A 20175-nucleotide genomic window follows, 5' to 3' on the forward strand; every position below is an offset into this window, starting at 1 on the left:
CCAAATGAGAGATAGATAGAGACAGAAACAGAGACAGACAGACAGACAGACAGACACACACACACACACACACACACACACACAGAGAGAGAGAGAGAGAGAGAGAGAGAGAGAGAGAGAGAGAGAGAGAGAGAGAGATGGAGAGACAGAGAGACAGAGAAAATGAATATGAGTGCATCAAATACTAAAATAAAAAGTTTAGCAATATGAAGTGAATTGAAAATTATTTTTCAGCCTGTATTTTAATGCTTTATTATCTCTGATTTAGGTCTACTACAGTACATAAACCAAACAAATATGAGTGTTGAACATCTGGCTAATGTCCTTTCTGCCAAAGCTAGGAGCAGCAGCTGGGTGGTGGTCTTCAAAGCCCTGGTCACAATACATCACCTCATGGTTAATGGAAATGAGGTTAGTGTCATTCATGTGCAGTGTTTCTTTCCTTCTATTACGAAGAACCATAAACAGACAACTGCAAAATGTTTTTGTAAAAGGTCTCACTACCTTTTACTTCTATTACTGGAAGGTAAAATAAGTTAATCACATTTTGATTGTACCTTTGAAATCAGTATTCTTGGAAATATACCACTTATTTACTGCTAAAATAACCACTGGTAATAAGGTACATAATAGAGTTAACATTGAATATTTAGATTACTCTTCAGATTATTCAGTTTTCATTCTTTATGTGTAAGTGTTTGGCCTGAATGTATGTCTCTATACCACATGCATATAGTGCCCACAGAAGCCAGAAGAGGGTGTTGGATTCCCTGGAACTGGAGTCACATATGGTTGTAAACCACCATGTGGGTGCTGGGAATTGAACCTGAGTCCTCAAGAGCAGCCAGTGTGCTTAGCCACTTAGCCATCTCTCCAGCCCTCTTCAGATAATTTAGACTGGGACCCCCTTCCCACAAATGTATTACTGCATGACTGCTTTATTTTTTTAAGAAAGACTGGGCACCTGATGGTATTATATGCTCACATGCCTATTTCTTTCCATATACATATTTTAACTCCATGGAACAGCTGAAATAGTCCATAACATTAAATTATGTTTTCTACTTCAAATTCATAAACCTTTAATTTCAGTAAGTCTTGGATTAAAATTAATATTTAGAAATTGGTTGTAATTTAATATTTAGTATAAAGTAATGGTAACTACACAGAATAGTATCTCTAAAGTAAAACATACATATGTATCATAACCGATATCTCAGAACAAGAACCATACTTACAAAAGAGATTATTAGCACTAAAAATGTGAGGAAATTATGGAGAGGTCAATTTTAAATAAAGTCTATGAACTCAAGTGAATACTAAAAAATAGAATGACATCCTTATCTATATATATAAAATCATTTCCTCAAAGATGAAATATTCAGCATTAAATTTAAAGCTAAATAAAATGTAAGTTTTATAGCATTTTGATAGGACAGACATCATAAAGCTAATCATAAGAACATATAATTGCTGGGCAGTAGTGGCGCACACCTTTAATCCCAGCACTTGGGAAGCAGAGCCAGGAGGATCTCTGTGAGTTCAAGGCCAGCTTGGTCTACAGAGCAAGATCCAGGAAAGGTGCAAAGCTACACAGAGAAACCCTGTCTCAAAAAACAAAAAACAACAACAAAAAAAAACCAAAAACAAAACCATATAATTATAGAAAAAGGCAATATAATGAGCACATTGCAACATATTTAGTATTAAATCAAATGTGATGTTTACTAAGAAGGCTGGATTTCAAAAACAATTCTAATATAGAAAACAATTTTAATTTGTTTACATTTATTATTTTTTTTGTGTGTGCATGATCAGGCTTGGCAATAAGTGTCTCTACCCACAGAGATATCTTGCTTGCCTGAAAACAAATTTTAGAATGATATTTAATGAGAAATACCATTTAGACAAATATTTTATATATAAATATATATTTACATTATAATATATATATATATATTATAGTATGTATAATACAAACAGTGCACAGATGGAGGTGAGAAGACAGCTTTTAGGAATTGTTTCTATTTTCACCATGTGGGTTCAAGGAATCAAACTCAGGTCATCAGGATTGATGCCAAATTCCTTTACCCACTGAGCTGACTTACAGAGTCTTCACTATGAAGCCCTTGGCTGGCCTGGAACTCACTATGTAAATAGGCTGGCCTTTAATTCATAGAGATCCACCTGCACCTTTAAATCCAGCACCTCTCAAATGCTAGAATTAAAGGTGTGCATCACCACAGTCAGTTGTTTCATTTCTCTTATAAAATTAACCTTGAGGTGGATACAGAAAAAAACAAACAAAAAACATCTGGCATTTCTAGTTAGTGAGATACACAGATATATCATTATTATTGTATTGTTCTGCAATTTAGAATGAATCAATAAACCAAAAGAGATAGGTGGTTAGACAGAAAGTCTTGAGGGAAAAACATTTAATTAAAATCATTAATGAACTTCATCTGGATACAAAAACTAAATTTGGTACATTATGTTTGACAGCGTTTTATTCAACATCTTGCCTCTCGAAGTTCTTTGTTTACTTTACACAACTTCCTGGATAAAAGTGTCATAGAAGGTGAGATGAGTCTTTGTTTGTTTTTTGTTTTTGTTTTTTCGAGACAAGGTTTCTCTGTGTAACAGCCCTGGCCATTCTGGAACTCACTCTGTAGACCAGGCTGGCCTTGAACTCACAGAGATCCACCTGCCTCAGCCTCCTGGGTTCTGGGATTAAAGGTGAGCACCACCATGACCTGCGAGAAGAGTCTTTGATGGAAATATTTCTACTTGACAAAGAAGGAAAAGATCTGAAAACTATTCCTTGTTAAGAAAATGCTTCTAAATTATTAAGGATGTGATGTGGTGAGAATTTTTGGAGGTAAATAATCCCTTAATTCATTGACACAAATTTGAGCACTTACTAGTTTATTAATGGACCTCTAGGTCTTTGCTCAATGAAGCCTTATATCCAGTCTACCAAAAATTGTCCCACATCCTTTTCTTTATGTTGCTTCCCTGTTTGATTTTCTTTTAGTCCACTTCTCACTAGCTGTGCTATTTTGTTTTGTTTTGGGATCATTACCTTTTGTCAGTTCACATCAGAAGTGCATAAGAAATGAACTTTTTTAACTTCCAGCACCTAGAACAAGACCTGACTTGTAGTAGGTACTCAACAACTGACTGTTCAGTGAATTAATAAATTGGATGAAAAAATAAATCAAGGTACATTTGAAGGCTGAGAAGCTAGAAGTTGACATTCTACTAAGGTCTTTTCCTGGTTTCTCTGTGAAGTATGGGGTAGGATTATTTGCTGAGGGCATGAAAGTTGAGGAGAGGTGGTAGGAGCAGACTGGGACAGTAAAGAAATGGTAAGAATTTACAATAGTTTTAATTGAACATATGAAAGAAGCTCATACATTAAATTGTTTCTTCTGTTCAACAATGTCACCATCAACACATCATAAATGGTGATATCAAGGATTTAAAGAAGAAAAAAATCTTTAACAGAATGTTTGAGAATTGTCAGATTAATGAAATAATGTCTAGCTTTTATACTTCAAGGCTATTGAAGTATACAATTGAAGTGGACTGAAGTTTTCACATTTGTTAACATATTGCAAATAATATCATTGATTTGGAAATAACATACCTCATTTTTAGGCTATACTATGTCAACATTCATCAGACGATATAGCAGGTACCTGAATGAAAAGTCGCTCGCATACAGAATGATCTCATCTGACATCACAAAAATCAAGAGAGGGTCAGTAAATATCATTAATTTGTAAGTAAACACTGAACACGTGTAGTTGACTTTGAAATTTTCACAAAACAACACATCTCTATTTTAAAATACATATGTCATAGTGCTTCTTAAACTCTTAATTGCTCATATTTGTGATATTCCTTTATCTTTTGTAGGGCACATGGTGTGATGAGAACTATGAATACCAATGAGCTTCTAAACACACTTCCAGTCATTCAAACCCAATTTGATGCTCTTCTTAATTTTAATGTAAGAGTTTTAAGAAAATGAATAAGTGACATAGTTAACTATATCCAGGAGGAAGAATCATCTTAAATTGTTGTGGTAATTAGATAATTCTTTCTTTTTTAGGCAAATCCTGACCAACTAACTAATGGGATCATACAGTCTGCTTTTATACTACTCTTTAAAGATTCTCTTCGTCTTTTTTCAGCTTATAATGAAGGGATCCTTAATCTTTTAGGCAAGTTAAAACTTCTTTTTTTTAAGTTAAATTATTTTTTTTTAATTTTGGTCAAGTATAATTTATTTGTAAATTTCTATATTTAAATTTATATTGGTTGTAGATCCAAAATAGGAGATTGTTGAAGGCTATGTATTTTAAAATAATAAAATACCAGTACATTATACATTAAGATAAATTAGTGCAGTTCTCACTTTTCTCTCATGTTATCTGTTATTTCTATTTTTAGACAATTATTTTAACATGAGGAAGAACCAATGCAAGGAAAGTTTGGATATTTACATCAAATTTCTTGGAAGAACAGCCAAACTGACAGAATTCCTAAAGGTTGCAGAGGTTAGAAATTCATTTATATCCAAGGATTTTCTGTTGCTTTCTGTATTAGTTTAGTATCACCTTTATTCTACTATCAGAAGTAATTTCAAAACTTGATCAAAATATATATGACATAAATCTTTCCAGGCACTGGGCAATAGACAAAACAGGTCTGTGGTGAGTGACAGAAAGAAATAATAGCAAAGGTAAGCCTGTGTTTTCCCTCATGCTCAGAGTAATCCAAGCCAAACAAGTTGAATCAATCCTAGATAACTGACAGGAAAATGTCTAAAAATCAATAAGAATAAACATAAATTATCAATAAGGAGAACACAGTGTGAATAGTGGCTGACTTCTACTTGAAATAACACATTTGCATGTTAGCTAACATGCAACTTAGCTCTTCCCCAAGTATCAAAGACTCAATACAGGTAGTCCTTTTCTTTTAGAATCTATCCTTAGGTTAAGTATAATTTTGTGCTCAAATGTATATGACATATGTTTGCCTGGTAATTTTTTTAATCCAGAAAGATATATTCTTGAGGTACTTTCTCTTTTATGTATACACAATAGCCTATCTGTTAAATTTTTTATCACTACTCCCTACAATTATATGTATGCTTTCCCCTTCTTTTTGTGAATTCAGGAATTTGGAGTTGAGCGGAAAGACATTCCATATCTTTCTCAGGTCAGTGGCATATTGTATTTAAAGTGACTTTTTGTATTTGCATGTCCACTGTATTAGTCATCATCAGAGTCTCTTTTGTCATAAAATAATGTGTGTATATTTTGATTCATCTAGAAGTTACATGTACACACACATAGTGTCTCCTGGTATAATAGTAGGACCATGCTTTTTGAGTGGACAAAGATGGTTATTTTTTACAACTGCAAAGGGTTAGAATGTTAGTGACTGTCCCATAACAGTAAGATCAAATGAGCTCAGGCTTTTTCCTTCCCTAGAAACTGAGGCTAAGCAGTTTTGATGGAGATGGGAATAATCGCCCTTACATCCTTTGTGTCTTTAAAAATCAGTTTAGCACTAATTTATAATGTTCTTTGAGAAGCCATTATTTTTGCAATACTGTTTTACTTTCGTGTGGTAGGCTGTTTTGAGATTGAACTCAAGGCCTCTCACATGTTAGTCAAGTTTTGTACCACTAAGCTATATCAATAACCCTTCTATCTGCCTGTCTGTCCATGACATTCTTAAAGTGTTCTTTTAAAATTAGCATACAAAGTAATGGGTTTCATTATGGCCTTTTCGTATACGTTTTGTTTTTGTTGAAATTCCTTCACTTTACTCCCCCATCATCCTGCCTCCCTCCTGCTGGTCTCCTTCCTCCCTCCAGTAGCTACTCTTCTGCTTTTATGTCGCACATATCCTATTGCTCTTTTCTTTTTTGTTCCCTCCCTCTGGGAAGACTTCTTTCTCCTCTGAGGGTCTTCTTCCTAGTATTATTACACACACGCACGCGCACACACACACACACATACACACGTGCATCTACATATGAATCTATCACCTATCTTTACACTTATATAAAACTTTAAATCTAGTCAATTTTCAATTTTTCTTTTTTGAGACAGTCTTACTAAGTTGCCCATACTGGTCTGGAACTCACTATATAGCTCAGACAGTCTTCCAAGTCATGACCCTCCTGCATCAGCCTTTCTGAGTGAAGGCATCACAGGCCTGTGCTACTATGTCTAACTTTTCAACTAATCTTTAATGAGATTTAGCTACAGTTATATGTCTAGAAGCCAGGGTAGAAGGTAATACAGATCCTGATGGGGAATGGAATTTGTGAAGTAGAGGCATCTGTATCATCTCCAGCAAAGGAAGCTGACAAGTTTCTGGGAAAATTTGGTTACTTAGAACATTCACAGCCATCCCTTCAGGCATTCTTACCCGAAAGGTTCACAGTGAGAACCACTGTTGGTTGAAATAATACCAGGCTTCCTTAATGAGCAGTCAGATGATCCCATTAGCAGGGAGACAAAGATTAAATAAGAATGTTTAGGTTAGTACAGGAAAAGACAAAAAAGAGACATGATCCAAGCCTCCTAGTTCCTGAGAAAAGTGAAACAAAGGCTAGAATCATGGCTGATGTCTACACACTTGATTTTACTGCCCTGGTTTTTATTCACATTGGCATTCCTTGTTCTGTGGAGGTCCTACGGGCAGCAAGGAGGACCTTTCCTGAAAACTACAACCTTAACTATTGTTGCACCACACACAAACTGACCAGTATGTGCAACCTTAATTCTAAGGCTACATCTGCCAGGAAGAATACCCAAGTGGAGGGCCCCATCTCCCATTAGGCTACCCATCTCTTATCTTCTTACTTCAGTGCTGGTCCCTAGGATACTTGTTAGAAAAGTGGAGTACATGCATTGAAAATTCCCAAGAAGCAGATGAGGGTCTTGTTGGCAAAAGCTCATGCAGATCCACAGGCAGGCATTTCTATGCAAAGGAGCCCTGTTTACTGTAAGAGCTTCCTTATCAGACCCCTGGCCCTTGGCTCCCAGCCAGTACAGAAAAATCTTCTGTCAAGGCCTTCAGCTGGCTGAACTACTCTCCAGTCAACTGGCTGTCTCAGCTATTCTGGAAACCCTGAAATGGAATAAAATTCTGGGCTAGGTGGAAGAATGGACCAGAAGACTGCAAGAGTGAGGTCAGCTCTACCTTGTGCTCCTTGGTCAGTGTCCTTGACAGAGGTCTCTGAAAAACAAAGTACTAGTTCAGACTGTTAAAGTCTTCCTTTCTGACTAGACTGTACTTCTAACAGGTTTTGCTCAGAGTGGATGGAAGTTAAGCTGGTCACCACTTGAGAGATCCCTTCAGATGTTATTTTTCTGAGGAGGAAAATTCAGCTACTACTTCTTGCATTTAATTTTACAAAGGATCTGCTCAGTCTGCAATCAGACACACTTTTTTTTTTATCTTTTGCTAAAATAGTTCAGATATCATGAATCTGGTCCACATTGCCTGTCACAGTTCCAGGGTACAAACTAGTGGCTGGCTCTGCCATGGTGTTTGCCCAAGTGAGTTTTACCAGTCATTACAATGTCTCCATGGTTTGAGTGACCACATGTCTAATGAAGGAGGTCTTAGAGTGTCACTCTCACCCATTGCAAGCAAAACACTTGCTGCTTTTAACTTTTTGGATTTCTAAGCACCTTCTGACAATTGTGTCTATTAAGCTTAGATGGCATTGTTCCATTGGATTTACAGCTGGCAGTGAACTGTCCAAACCAAATCAAACCAAAAACATTTCCAACCAACATGTTCAACACTGAAAAGTTTTGAATTTATTCTTTGGGAATTGTCCTTGAGTCATATCTGTACCACTGTAACCAGTTCTTTTGCTAAATCTTCCAGCCAGCCCAGCAGTTTGTATCATTTATCTTTACTCTCAAATCTCTTCTCTTCCAGTGAGCCAATTTTATCTATATAATATAGGACATAGGTGGGGAATTTATCTTCTATGAGAGGAAGTCTTCACTTTCCATTGTTAATGGAAATAGATAAAGCTACATCTACATTTATTCAGCAAATATTAGTTAAGCATGACTGTGTGCCAAATACTTAAAATTTAACATTGAACAAAACAGAGAAAAACTCTATATTTGCTGTTGTTTCTAAAATAGTATTTCTTTTAAAAATCTAAATTATTCTTCTCTTATGCAATACATCCCAACTGGAGCTTCCCCTCCATCCATTACTCCCAGTTCCCCACACTTAACCTCTTCCCTAGATTCAACTCCCCACCCCCCATCATCTACGCCCAGGAAAGAGCAGCCCTCCCAAGGACATCAACTGAACACTACCTAACAAACCATAACAAACTCTCACATCAAGGCTGGATGAAGCAATACAATAGGAGAAAAAGAGTCCCAAGAGCAGGCAAAGAAGTCATACACACCAGACCCATTCCCACTGTTAGAAGTCCTCCTCAAACACCAAGTCAATAACTATAAAATATATGTAGAGGACATAGAAGACCCATGCAGGCTCTGTGATTGCCACTTCAGTCTCTGTGAGTCCCATGAGCCCTGGGTTTGTTGATTCTATTGGCCATGCTCTCCCTGTGTCCTCTACTACTCTGGCTCCCACAATTCCTCTTTCCCCTCTTCCATGGGGTTCCCCAAGCTCCAAGGGGTGGGACCTGATGGAGACCTCCAACATGTGCTCTCTCTCCACCTGTGTGTCTCTACATCCATTCCCTTCAGCTGCAGGGAGCTGGCTTTCTGATGATGACTGGACTAGGCACTGATCTGTGAGTGCAGGAGAACATCATTAGGAATCATTTCATTGATTTTTTTTTTTTTTGGACAGTCATGTTTGGTTCTACCCTAGGTCTCCAGGCTATCCACTTTCTGGTGCCTGGTCATCCTGGTAGTGTCAGACATGGGCTCCCTTTCATGGTATGGGCCTCATATTAGACCAGTAATTGGTTGATTACTACCACAAGTTCTGTGCTACCATTGCCCCAGCATATTTTTTCAGGCAGGAAAATTATAGGCTGAAGGTTTTGTGGATACAGCTTCTCTGATCTTCCAGCATTCACCCCAATAACTGGCCTCAAGTTTGAGTTAATTAATAAGACCTTTTAAGATTCATGCTACAAGTTGGTGTCCCAGATCCTCCACTGGAAGCTTTGTCTGGTTACAGAAGATAGAGAGTTCAGGCTCTGTATCCTCCATTAGTAGGATCACCCTTGTAGCTTTCAGGGAATTTCCACTGCACTAGGTTTCCACATCATCCCTCAAATGCCCTCCAATCCCAGTCATCTCTCCCAGTACTCTCTCCCTCCACTCCCCCATACTTGATCCCTCCAATCCCTATCCCCACTCTCCCCCAGTCCACCTGCAAAATCTATTCTATTTCCCATTCCCAGAAAGATCTGTGTGTCTTCCTCCCTGACCCCCCCTCAGAGACCTCATTGTTACTTAACCTCTCTCAGTCTGTGGACTGTACCTTGATTATAATTTACTTAGCAGCTAAAATCCACTTATAAGTGAGTACATACCATGTTTGTCTTTCTGAGTCTGGGTTACCTCACTCAGTATGATTTTTTTTTTCTGGTTCAATCCATTTGCCTCCAAATTTCATGATGGTATTTTCTAACTGCTGAGTGATATTCCATTGTGTAAATGTACCACATTTTCTTTATCCATTCTTCAGTAGAGGGACATCTAGGTTGTTTCCAGGTTCTGGCTATTGTGAATAGTTCTGCAACAAACACAGTTGAACAAGTGTCCTTGTGGTAGGATGGAGCATCCTTTGGGTGTTTGCCTAAGAGTGGTATAGCTGGGTCTTGAAGTAGATTCATTTCCATAGTGACTGTACATGTTTGCACTCCCACCAGCAATGGAGGGGTGTTCCCTTGCTCCACATCCTCACCAGCATGAGTTGTCACTTGATTTATTGATCTTAGCCATTCTGACAGGTGTAAGATGGAATCTCAAAGTAGTTTAGATATGTTTGTAGCAGGCTTTCTTGGACTGATAGCCCCCAAATCATGACATAGAGACTCATTATTAACTATGAAAGCTCAGTCTGCGCTTAGGCTTATTTCTAACTAGCTCTTATAACTTAAATCAACCCATTTCTATTAATATACATGCTGCCACGTGGCTCATAGCTTTTACCTCTTCTCCTGCATGTCCTTCTTTCTCTCTATCTTCTCTGGCATCTCTCACCTACCTAGATGAATCTCCTCTTCTTTTCTCTCTGCCCTGAAGTCCCACCTAACCTCTTCCTGCTTAGCTATTGGATAATCAGCTACTTACTAAACCAATAAGAAGGCGCTTGGCAAAAATATCTTCACAGTGTACAACTTATATCCCTGATCTCAACAAGACTTTTATCATAAAGGGATGTTGGATTTCGTTAAAGGCTTATTCAGCATCTAATGAGATTATTATGTATTTTTCAGGTTTTTTTTTTTAAGTGATGAATTACATTGACTGATTTTCCTATGTTGAACCATCCTTGCTTGTTTGCAACGAAACCTACTTGGTCATGGTAGATGATCTTTTTGATGTCTTCTTGGATTCTGCTTGCTAGTATTTTATTGAGTATTTTTCTATTTATTTTCATAGGAAAAATGGTCTCTAATTCTCTTTCTTTATTGAATTTTTGTGTGGTTGGGTTCCTTCTGTTTCTATTTTGTGGAATAATTTGAGGGGTATTGGTTTTAGTTCTTTGAAAGTCTGGTGGAAATCTTTGCTAAAACAATTTGACCTTAGTATTATTTTAGTGGGGAGACTTTTAAAGACTGCTTCTGTTTCCTTAGGGATTATAGGACTTTTTAAATTGCTTATCTGATCTTGATTAAACTTTGGTTTCTGTTGAGAAAATTATCCATTTCTTTTAGATTTTCCAACTTTGTGGAATAAGGGTTTTTAAGTATTAGTAATTAAGAAGCATTAGAACCTAATGATTCTTTGGATTTCCTTGGTATCTGTTATTATAATCCCCTTTTAAATTTCTGATTTTGTTAATTTAGATATTCTCTGTGTCTTTCAGTTAGCTTGGATAAGGGTTTGTCTATCTTGTTGATTTTCTCAAAGAACCAACTTTGTTTCATTGATTCTTTGTATTGTTCTCTTTGTTTCTATTTCTTGATTTCAGCCCTGACTTTGATATTTTCTGACATCTACTCCTCTTTGGTGTGCTTACTTCTTTTCATCCTAGAGCTTTTCAAGTGTGCTGTTAAGTTGCTAGTATTAAATCTCTACAATTATTTTATGAAGGCACTTAGTGCTATGAACTTTCCTCTTAGCACTGCTTTCATTGTGTCCCATAAGTTTGGATATGTTATGTATTTATTTTCATTGAATTCTAGAAAGTCTTTTATTTCTTTATTTCTGTCTTGACACAGTTTTTATTCAGTAGAGAGTTGTTCAGTTTCCATGAGTTTGTAAGCTTTCTTTTGTTTCTGTTGTTGAAATTCAGCTTTAACTTGTGGTGGTCTGATAGGATGCAGGGGCTTATTCCAATATTCTTGTATCTGTTGAAACTTGCTTTGTGGCCAAGTATGTGGTCAATTTTGGAGAAAGTTCTATGAGGTGCTGAGAAGATATATTCTTTCATGTTTGGGTGAAATGTTCTATAGATATCTGTTAGGTCCATTTGGTTTATAATGTTTGCTAGCTCCAGTGTTTCTTTGTTTAGTTTTTGTCTGGATAACCTGTCCATTGGTTAGATTTGGGTATTGAAGTCTCCTACTACCAATGTGTGAAGGTTGATGTGTGCTTTAAACTTTAGTAATGTTTCTTTTACATACATGTGTGCCCTTGTATTTGGGGAATAGATTTGAAGAATTGAAACATCATTTTGGTGGATTTTCCTTTGTTGAGTATGAAGTGTCCTTCCCTGTCTCTTTTGATTAATTTTGGTTTGAAGTCTACTTTGTTAGATATTAGAATGGCTACACCAGCTTGCTTCTTAGGTCCATTTGCTTGGAAAATCTTTTTCCAACCCTTTACTCTGAGGTAATATCTATTTTTGATGTTGAGGTGTGTTTCTTGTACACAGTGTAAGAATGGACCCTGTTTTTATATCCATTCTGTTAGTTTGTACCTTTTTATTGGGGAATTGAGTCCATTCATACTGAGGCATATCAATGACCATTGATTGTAACACAAATTGCTAAACGGTCTTATTAATAGAAAACCCAGAGCCAGATATTGGAATGAAAGCTGAAAGATCAGAGAAACAAAACAAGCCACAGCCAGCCTCATCTTGCCAACTCCTCAGCCAATCCTGTCTCCACAAATTCTCAGACTGAAAGCCTCTGAGTCCTCACCCGTGAGGGTCTCAGTTGAGCTGCTGCTTTGTTCCTGTCTCCTCTGGCCTTGTATACCATTCTCCACCCAGCCATGTCATTTCCTGGGATTAAAGGCATGTGTGCTTCCCAAGCAAAGACATGAAACCTCAAGTGCTGGGATTAAAGGTGTGTCCCACCATACCTGGCTCTGTTCCAGTGTAGCCTTGAACTCACAGAGATCCAGATGGATCTCTGCTTCCCAAGTGATAGGATTAAGGGTATGATCACTGTCTTGCCTTGATGTTTAATCTAGTGGCTGGCTCTGTCCTCTGATCCCCAGATAAATTTTATTTGTTTTTTTTGTTTGTTTGTTTGTTTTGTTTTTGTTTTTCGAGACAGGGTTTCCCTGTGTAGCTTTGCACCTTTCCTGGAACTCACTTGGTAGCCCAGGCTGGCCTTGAACTCACAGAGATCCGCCTGCCTCTGCCTCCCGAGTGCTGGGATTAAAGGCATGCACCACCACCTGAAAAATTTTATTTGTTAGAGCACAAATAAAATATCATTACAATTGATTGTTAACTTCTGTTACTTCATTGTTGTTGTTGTTGTTGTTGTTGTTGGTGGTGGTGGTGGTGGTGGTGGTGTGTGTGTGTGTGTGTGTGTGTGTGTGTTTCCCTTCTTTTTGTTTTGCTGGTGTGAGATTATTTATTTCCCACGTTTTCATGGGATAGTTAATCTTCTTGCATTGTAGTTTTCTTTTTAGCACCTTCAGTAGGGCTGGATTCGTACATAGATATTGTTTAAATTTGACTTTACATTGGAATATCTTGTTTTCTCTGTCTATAGTGACTGAAAATTTTGCTGAGCATAGTAAACTGGGTTGGCATCTGTGGTCTTTTAGAGTCTAAAAAACATCTGTCCAGGCACTTCTGGCTTTTAAAGTCTTCATTAAGAAGTCAGGTATAATTCTAGGTCTGCCTTTATATGTTATTTGGCCTTTTCCCTTGCAGCTTTTAATATTATTTCTTTGTTCTGCATGTTTAGTGTTTTGATTATTATGTGGTGAGGGGACTTTCTTCTCTGGTCCAATCTATTTGTTGTTCTGTATTCTTCTTGTATCTTTATAGGCTTCTCCTTAAGATTAGAAAATTTTTCCTCTATGATTTTGTTGAAAAGAAAAATCCCTTTGAATTTGGATTCTTCTCTTTCCTCTATTCCGATTATTCTTAGGTTTTGTCTTTTTATATTGTCCCAGATTTCCTGAATGTTTTGTGCTAGGAATTTTTTTTAGATTTAACATTTTCTTTGACTCGTATATTTATTCGTTCTATTGTATCTTCAATGCCTGAGATTCTTTCTTCTGTCTCTTGTATTCTGATGGTGAAACTTGTCTCTGTAGTTCCTATTTGCTTACACAGATTTTTTTCACTTCTAGAATTTCCAATTTGTGTTTTCTTTATTGCTTCTATTTCCATTTTCAGGTCCTGAGAAGTTTCTTTTTTTAATTCATTTTACATACAAACCACAGATCCTTCTCTCATCCCTCCTCCCGCTTCCCCCCTCTGCCTTTCCCCTCCCCTTATTCCCTCCTCCAACAGGGTAAGTTCTCCCATGGGGGGGCAGTTAAGCCTAGTACATTCAGTTGAGGCAGGACCAAGCCCCTCCCCAATTTATCAGGAGTGAGCAAGGTGTTCGACCATAGGTAAACAGGATCCAGAAAGCCAGCTCATGCACCAGGGATAGATACTGATCCCACTGCCAGGGACTCCTCAGACTGATGCAGGTACACAACTGTCTCCTGTATGCAGAGGATCTAATTCAGTCCAATGCAGATTCCACAGCTGTCACTCTGAAGTTCATGAGTTCCTTTGAGCTTGGTTCAGTTGTCTCTGTAGATTTCCCCATCATGATCTTGACCCCCACACACACCTTGCTAATATAATTCCTCTTCCCTCTCTTCCACCGGACTTCTGGAGCTCAGCCTGGTGCTTGGCTATGGATCTCTGAATCTGCTTCCATCAGATACTGGATGAAGGCTCTATGATGACAGTTAGGGTATTCATCAATCTGATTACCAGGATGTGCCATTTTAGGCACCCTCACCACTGTGGCTAGTAGTCTAATCTGGGGTCATCCTTGAGGATTTCTGGGAATTTCCCTAGCATCATGTTTCTCCCTTAACCCATAATGTCTCCCTTTATCAAGATATCTCTTTCATTGCTCTCCCACTCTGTCTCTTCCCCAGCTCAACCATCCAGTTCTCTCATATTCTCATTCCCCAATTCCTACCCTCTATTGCCCTCCCTCATCCCCAGTTTGCTCATCAGGGTCTCCTTTGTTTTCCCTTCCCAAGGCAATCTGTACATTCCTTTTTGGGTCCTCCTTGTTTCCTAGCTTCTCTGGAGCTGTAGGTTATAGTCTGATTATCTTTTGCTTTACATCTACTATCCACTTATGAGTAAGTACATACCATGTTTATCTTTCTGAGTCTGGATTACCTCACTCAGGATAATATTTTCTAGTTCTACCCATTTGTCTGCAAATTTCATGACATCATTGTTTTATTACAGCTGAGTAATACTCCATTGTGTATATGTACCACATTTTCTTTATCCATTCTTCAGTTGAGGGCCATCTAGGTTGCTTCCAGGTTCTGGCTATTACAAATAATGCTGGTATGAATATAGTTGAGCAAGTGTCCTTATGGTATGATTGAGCATCCCTTGGGTATATGCCCAAGAGTGGTATCATTAGGTCTTGAGGTAGATTGATTCCTAATTTTCTTAGAAACTTCCATACTGATTTCCAAAGTGGCTGTGTAAGTTTGCACTCCCACCAACAGTGGAGTGTTCTTGCTTCACATCCTCTCCAACATAAGATGTCTTCAGTGTTTTTGATCATAGCCATTCTGACAGGTGTAAGAGGTATCTCAGAGTCATTTTGATTTGCATTTCCCTGATGACTAACGATCCTGAGAAATTCCTTAAATGTCTTTCAGCCATTTCAGATTCTTCTGTTGAGATTTTTATATTTAGCTCTGTAGCCCAATTTTTAAATTGCATTGTTTGCTGTTTTTATGTCTAGTTTCTTCAGTTCTTTATATATTTTGGAGATCAGCCCTCTGTCAGATGCGGGGTTGGTGAAGATATTTTCCCATTTTGTAGGCTGTCATTTTTTCTTATTTACTGTGTGTCCTTTGCCTTACTGAAGCTTCTCATTTTCAGGAGGTCCTATTTATTAATTGTTGCTCTCAGTGTCTGTGCTACTGATGATATATTTAGGATGTGGTCTCCATTGCCAATGCATTCTAGGCTACTTCCTACTTTCTCTTCTATCAAGTTCAATGTAACTAGATTTATGTTGAGGTCTTTGATCCACTTGGATTTGAGCCTTATGCATGGTGATTGATATGAATCTATTTGCAATATTTTGCATGTTGACATCCAGTTATTCCAGCTTCATTTGTTGAAGATGCTTTCTGTTTTCCATTGTACAGTTTTGGCCTTTTTTTTGGTCAAAAATCAGGTATTCGTAGGTGTATGGATTAATGTCAGGACCTTCAATTCAATTCCATGGTCCACATGTAAGTTTTTAATGCCAGTACCAAGCTGTTTTTATTACTATAGCTCTATAGTAGAGCTTGAAGTCAGGGATTATGATGCCTCCAGAGGTTGTTTTATTGTACAGAATTCTTTTGGCTATCCTGTTTTTTTGTTTTGTTTTGTTTTTTGATATGAAGTTGAGTATTGTTCTTTCCAGGTCTGTGAAGAATTGTGTTGGGATTTTGATGGGGATTGTATTGAATCTGTGGATTGCTTTTGGTAAGATTGCTGTTTTATTATGTTGGTTCTGCCTATCCATGAGCATGGGATATATTTCTATTTTCTGATATCTTCTTCAGTTTCTTTCTTCAAAGACTGAAAGTTCTTGTCATACAGGTCTTTACTTGTTTGGTTAGAGTTACCCAAGGTATTTTCTATTATTTGAGGCTATTGTAAAGGGTGATGTTTCTCTGATTTCTTTCTCAGTCCATTTATCATTTGTATATAGGAGGGCTACTGATTGAGTTAATCTTGTATCCTGCCAAATTACTGAAGGATTTTTATCAATTGTAGGAGTTTCTTGGTCAAATTTTTGGGGTCACTTATGTATACTATCACATCATCTGCAAATAGGGAAAGTTTGACTTCTTTCTTTCCATTTTGTATCCCCTTGATCTCCTTTTGTTGTCTTATTGCTTTAGCTAGAACTTCAAGTACTATATTGAATAAATATGGGGAGAGTGGACAGCCTTGTCATGTTCCTGATGTTAGTGGAATCACTTTGAATTACTCTCCATTTAATTTGATGTTGGCTGTTGGTTTGCTGTAAATTGCCTTTATTATGTTTAGATATATTCCTTGTATTCCTGATCTCCAAGACCTTTATAATGAAGGGATGTTGGATTTTGTCAAAGGATTTTCAGCATCTAATGAAATGATCATGTGTTTTTTTCTTTCAGTTTGTTTATATGATTACATTGACAGATTTTCGTATGTTTAACCCTTTCTGCATCTCTGAGTCTTGAGCAGTTTTATTTGTTTCCTTCAAATATTTGTTTGTTTGTTCTTGCCTTTCTTGAAGGGATTTATTCATTTCCTCTTTGAGGGCTTCTATTATCTTCATAAAGTTGGTTTTAAGGTCTTTTTCTTGTGCTTCAGCTGTGCTGGAATATTCAGGTCTTGAAGTTGCAGGATAGTTAAGCTTTGGTGGTGGTAACACATTGCCTTGACTATTGCTTTTGTTTTTAAGCTTTCATCTAGAAATCTCAATTTGGGGTGATTATAGGTCTAGGTGCTGATTTCTAGTTTTGTCTGTGTTGGATATGTATTTTGTTCCTTGCTTTCTGTTTCCTTTCTTATCCTTTATTTGGTGTGGCCTGTGCTGAGCAGAGGGTCTCCACTTGACTTAGACACTGCACTTCTGGTGGCCTGTGTGGCCTCTGATTGAATGGGGGGGGTATTACAGTCTTAGTTAACCATCTCCAAGGCTGCCTACAGGGCTTGCAAGGAATCCATGGCATTGTGAAGCTAAGACTATTTCATCTGAGGGCTTTTGGGGTAACAGGGTAAAAACTCACACACATTTTGAAGGTTACTGTCTTTATTCTCTCATGTTGAATCTCATAATCCTGTAGCATTCATGATGTTCTTTCTTACTGTCCTTATCTTTTTGTTCTTTACAGGTACAAATATCCAACAGAAACTTTCAGGCAAATGCAGGAGTTACATTTGAGTGTTATATTCTATTTCTTAAGTAAATGACAAGAAACTGACTATGTAAACATTTGTACTAACTCCCAGCAATTAGTGGGTAACTGGTCAATGTTGAGTCTCCAGGCAATGAGCCCATAATTCTAAGTAAGGCTCAAGCCAGCATTCCTGAGAAACTATTTGTCTTTTAGTTTGAGTCTGTATTCTTCAAGATACTATGGCAACATCATGCTTAAATCTTAAAATGTACTTTTTGTCCTGTATGTAACATTTAATGATCTGAGAGCACCTGCATCCCCCATTAGGTGCTACAGAGTCAAGTTTTTCTGTAGCCTTGGTTAGTCAGAATATGTTTTTCACAATTTGAGGTCAGGAATGGGAGTAAGGACTTACTCATTTGTCAGCTAACAACAACTGGGCTTTTTTTGTATTTATGTACTAGCCAGATAGCTCAGTATGTCCTAGTGAATTGGACTGTTTTTCCCTGGGGAATGTCTATCTTAAAACCCATTAACAGGGAACCTGGTCTAATCTGAACTTACTTTGAGGCTTTAAATCAGCTAATGGTAGAAAAGCTGTTTTAGTAGCTGAAAATATGACTATTTCCTAAGCCAGCCTGAGCTATGATACAAAGCAGTTCTCAGGTACTTATAATTCCTGACTTGTGCAGTATTTCTTTGTATTCCTATTTATTGATCAAAATCTGTGTAAGCTAACATTATAGATATCAAATGGACAATACAACTTAAGAAGGAGTCATCTTCTAGATAATCCATAGATATAAATGCCCATAAGATTGAGATAGACACATTACAATACAGGTAGTGGAGAATTCCGCAAACTATATACATAATATCAGATACCAAAGGTACAGCAGAAGCAAAAGACACTCTGGAGTAAATCTCATAAACCTTACTGGACCAAGACATTCCTATTAGAGAGTTGAACTTCTAGTGGGCTGACACCTGAATATTAATTGCCAACTGCTACACCTCTGATATGTCTATTAGCTATGAGCAGGGGGATCTCCACCCATGTTGGGGTCTGAGACACAGCCCTAAAAAAGTATTTCAAAGCCTGATTTGAAAATCAGATATTATGGGTCAGGAGAGAGGGCTCAGTCTTTAAGAGCACTGTTTCTCTTCCAGAGGACCAGGGTTCAATTCCCAGCACCCACATGGCAGCTCATAACTGGCTGTAACTCCTCTTTTAGGAGATCCTATGCCCTCATACAGACATACCTGCAGGCAAAACACCAATGTACATAAAATAAATTATTTTTAAAAATAAATTCTGATTTTATAACATACTTTTAATAATGAACTTACATGTAGCAATAATATTTATAGAATTGTCTTATTAATAATTTTATAAGATAGATTATAAATTCATTAAGTATATGAAAGAACAAATATTTTATAATAATATTTTATAATAATATTTTAGGTACCACACAGTTTAATTGAAGCACTAAAACAGCATTTAGCTTCTTTGGAATTGAAAAATGACATACTATCTCCTTATAGGTAAGATAATAAATATCTTTTTATGTCAATTGTTTTTTTTTAATTTAAGAAATTGTTTTTATTCATTTTACATACCACCCACAGATCCTCCACTCATCACTCCTCCTGCTACCCTCCAGCCTTACTCCCACCATCCCCTCCTCCAAAAGGGTAAAGGTTCTCATGAGGAGTCAGCAAAGCCTGGAATATTTAGTTGAGGCAGGACCAAGCCCCTCCTTTCTGAATCTAGTATGAGCAAGGCGTTCAACCATAGGTAATGGGCTCCCAAAAGCCAGCTCATGAACCAGGGATAAATTCTGATCCCACTGCCAGGGGTCACTCAAACAGATCAAGCTACACAACCGTCTCCTGTATGCAGATGGCCAAGTCCAGTACATGGCAGGTTCTATAGCTGTCACTCTAAAGTTCATGAGTTCCTTTGAGCTTGGTTCAGTAGCTTGTCTCTGTAGATTTCCCCATCATGATCTTGACCCCCCATTGCTCATATAATCCCTCTTCCCTCTCTTCCCTTAATGGACTCCTGGAGCTCAACCTGGTGCTTGGCTCTGGATCTCTGCATCTGCTTCCATCAGATACTGGATGAAGGCACTATGATGACAGGATATTCACCAATCTGATTAATGGGGTAGGCCAGTTCAGGCACTCTCTCCACTATCGCTAGTAGTCTAGGCTGGGGTCATCCTTGTGAATTTCTGGGAATTTCCCTAGTAACAGAATTCTTCCTGACCCCATAATGGCTCCTCTATCTATCAAGATATCTCTTTCATTGCTCTCCCACTACTTTCCTGTTCTAGCTCAACTATCCCATTCCTTTATGTTCTCATCCCACATCCTCTATCCTCCATTTCTCACTCCTCAGGCCCAGTTTACTCATGGAGATCTCATCTATTTCCCCTTCCCAGGGCAATCCATGCATCCTTCTTAGGGTCCTTCTTATTTGGTAGCTTCTCTGGAGCTGTGGGTTATAGTCTGGTTATCCTTTGATTTATATCTAGTACCCACTTATAAGTGAGTATATACCATGTTTGTCCTTCTGAGGCTGGGTTACATCACTCAGGATGATATTTTC

General features: G+C 37.7%; 1 protein-coding gene across 2 annotated transcripts in view; it reads left to right on the top strand.

Annotated features, from left to right (window-relative positions):
- Positions 1-262: 262 nt before the first annotated feature.
- LOC118574319 (phosphatidylinositol-binding clathrin assembly protein-like) overlaps positions 263-20175 on the top strand; it is a 44100-nt gene continuing 24187 nt past the window's right edge. The window contains exons 1-8 of one of the 2 annotated variants that reach the window (XM_036175161.1): positions 263-411; positions 2506-2581; positions 3664-3766; positions 3925-4018; positions 4121-4232; positions 4462-4568; positions 5194-5235; positions 19027-19106. In XM_036175161.1, the coding sequence (XP_036031054.1) occupies positions 298-411; positions 2506-2581; positions 3664-3766; positions 3925-4018; positions 4121-4232; positions 4462-4568; positions 5194-5235; positions 19027-19106 (728 nt within the window). In that variant the 5' untranslated portion in view covers positions 263-297. The remainder of the gene's footprint in view (positions 412-2505; positions 2582-3663; positions 3767-3924; positions 4019-4120; positions 4233-4461; positions 4569-5193; positions 5236-19026; positions 19107-20175) is intronic. The other variant, XM_036175162.1, reaches the window with a different exon arrangement.

Source organism: Onychomys torridus, chromosome X (genome assembly GCF_903995425.1).
Source record: "Onychomys torridus chromosome X, mOncTor1.1, whole genome shotgun sequence".
In the NCBI taxonomy this organism is placed as follows: domain Eukaryota; kingdom Metazoa; phylum Chordata; class Mammalia; order Rodentia; family Cricetidae; genus Onychomys; species Onychomys torridus.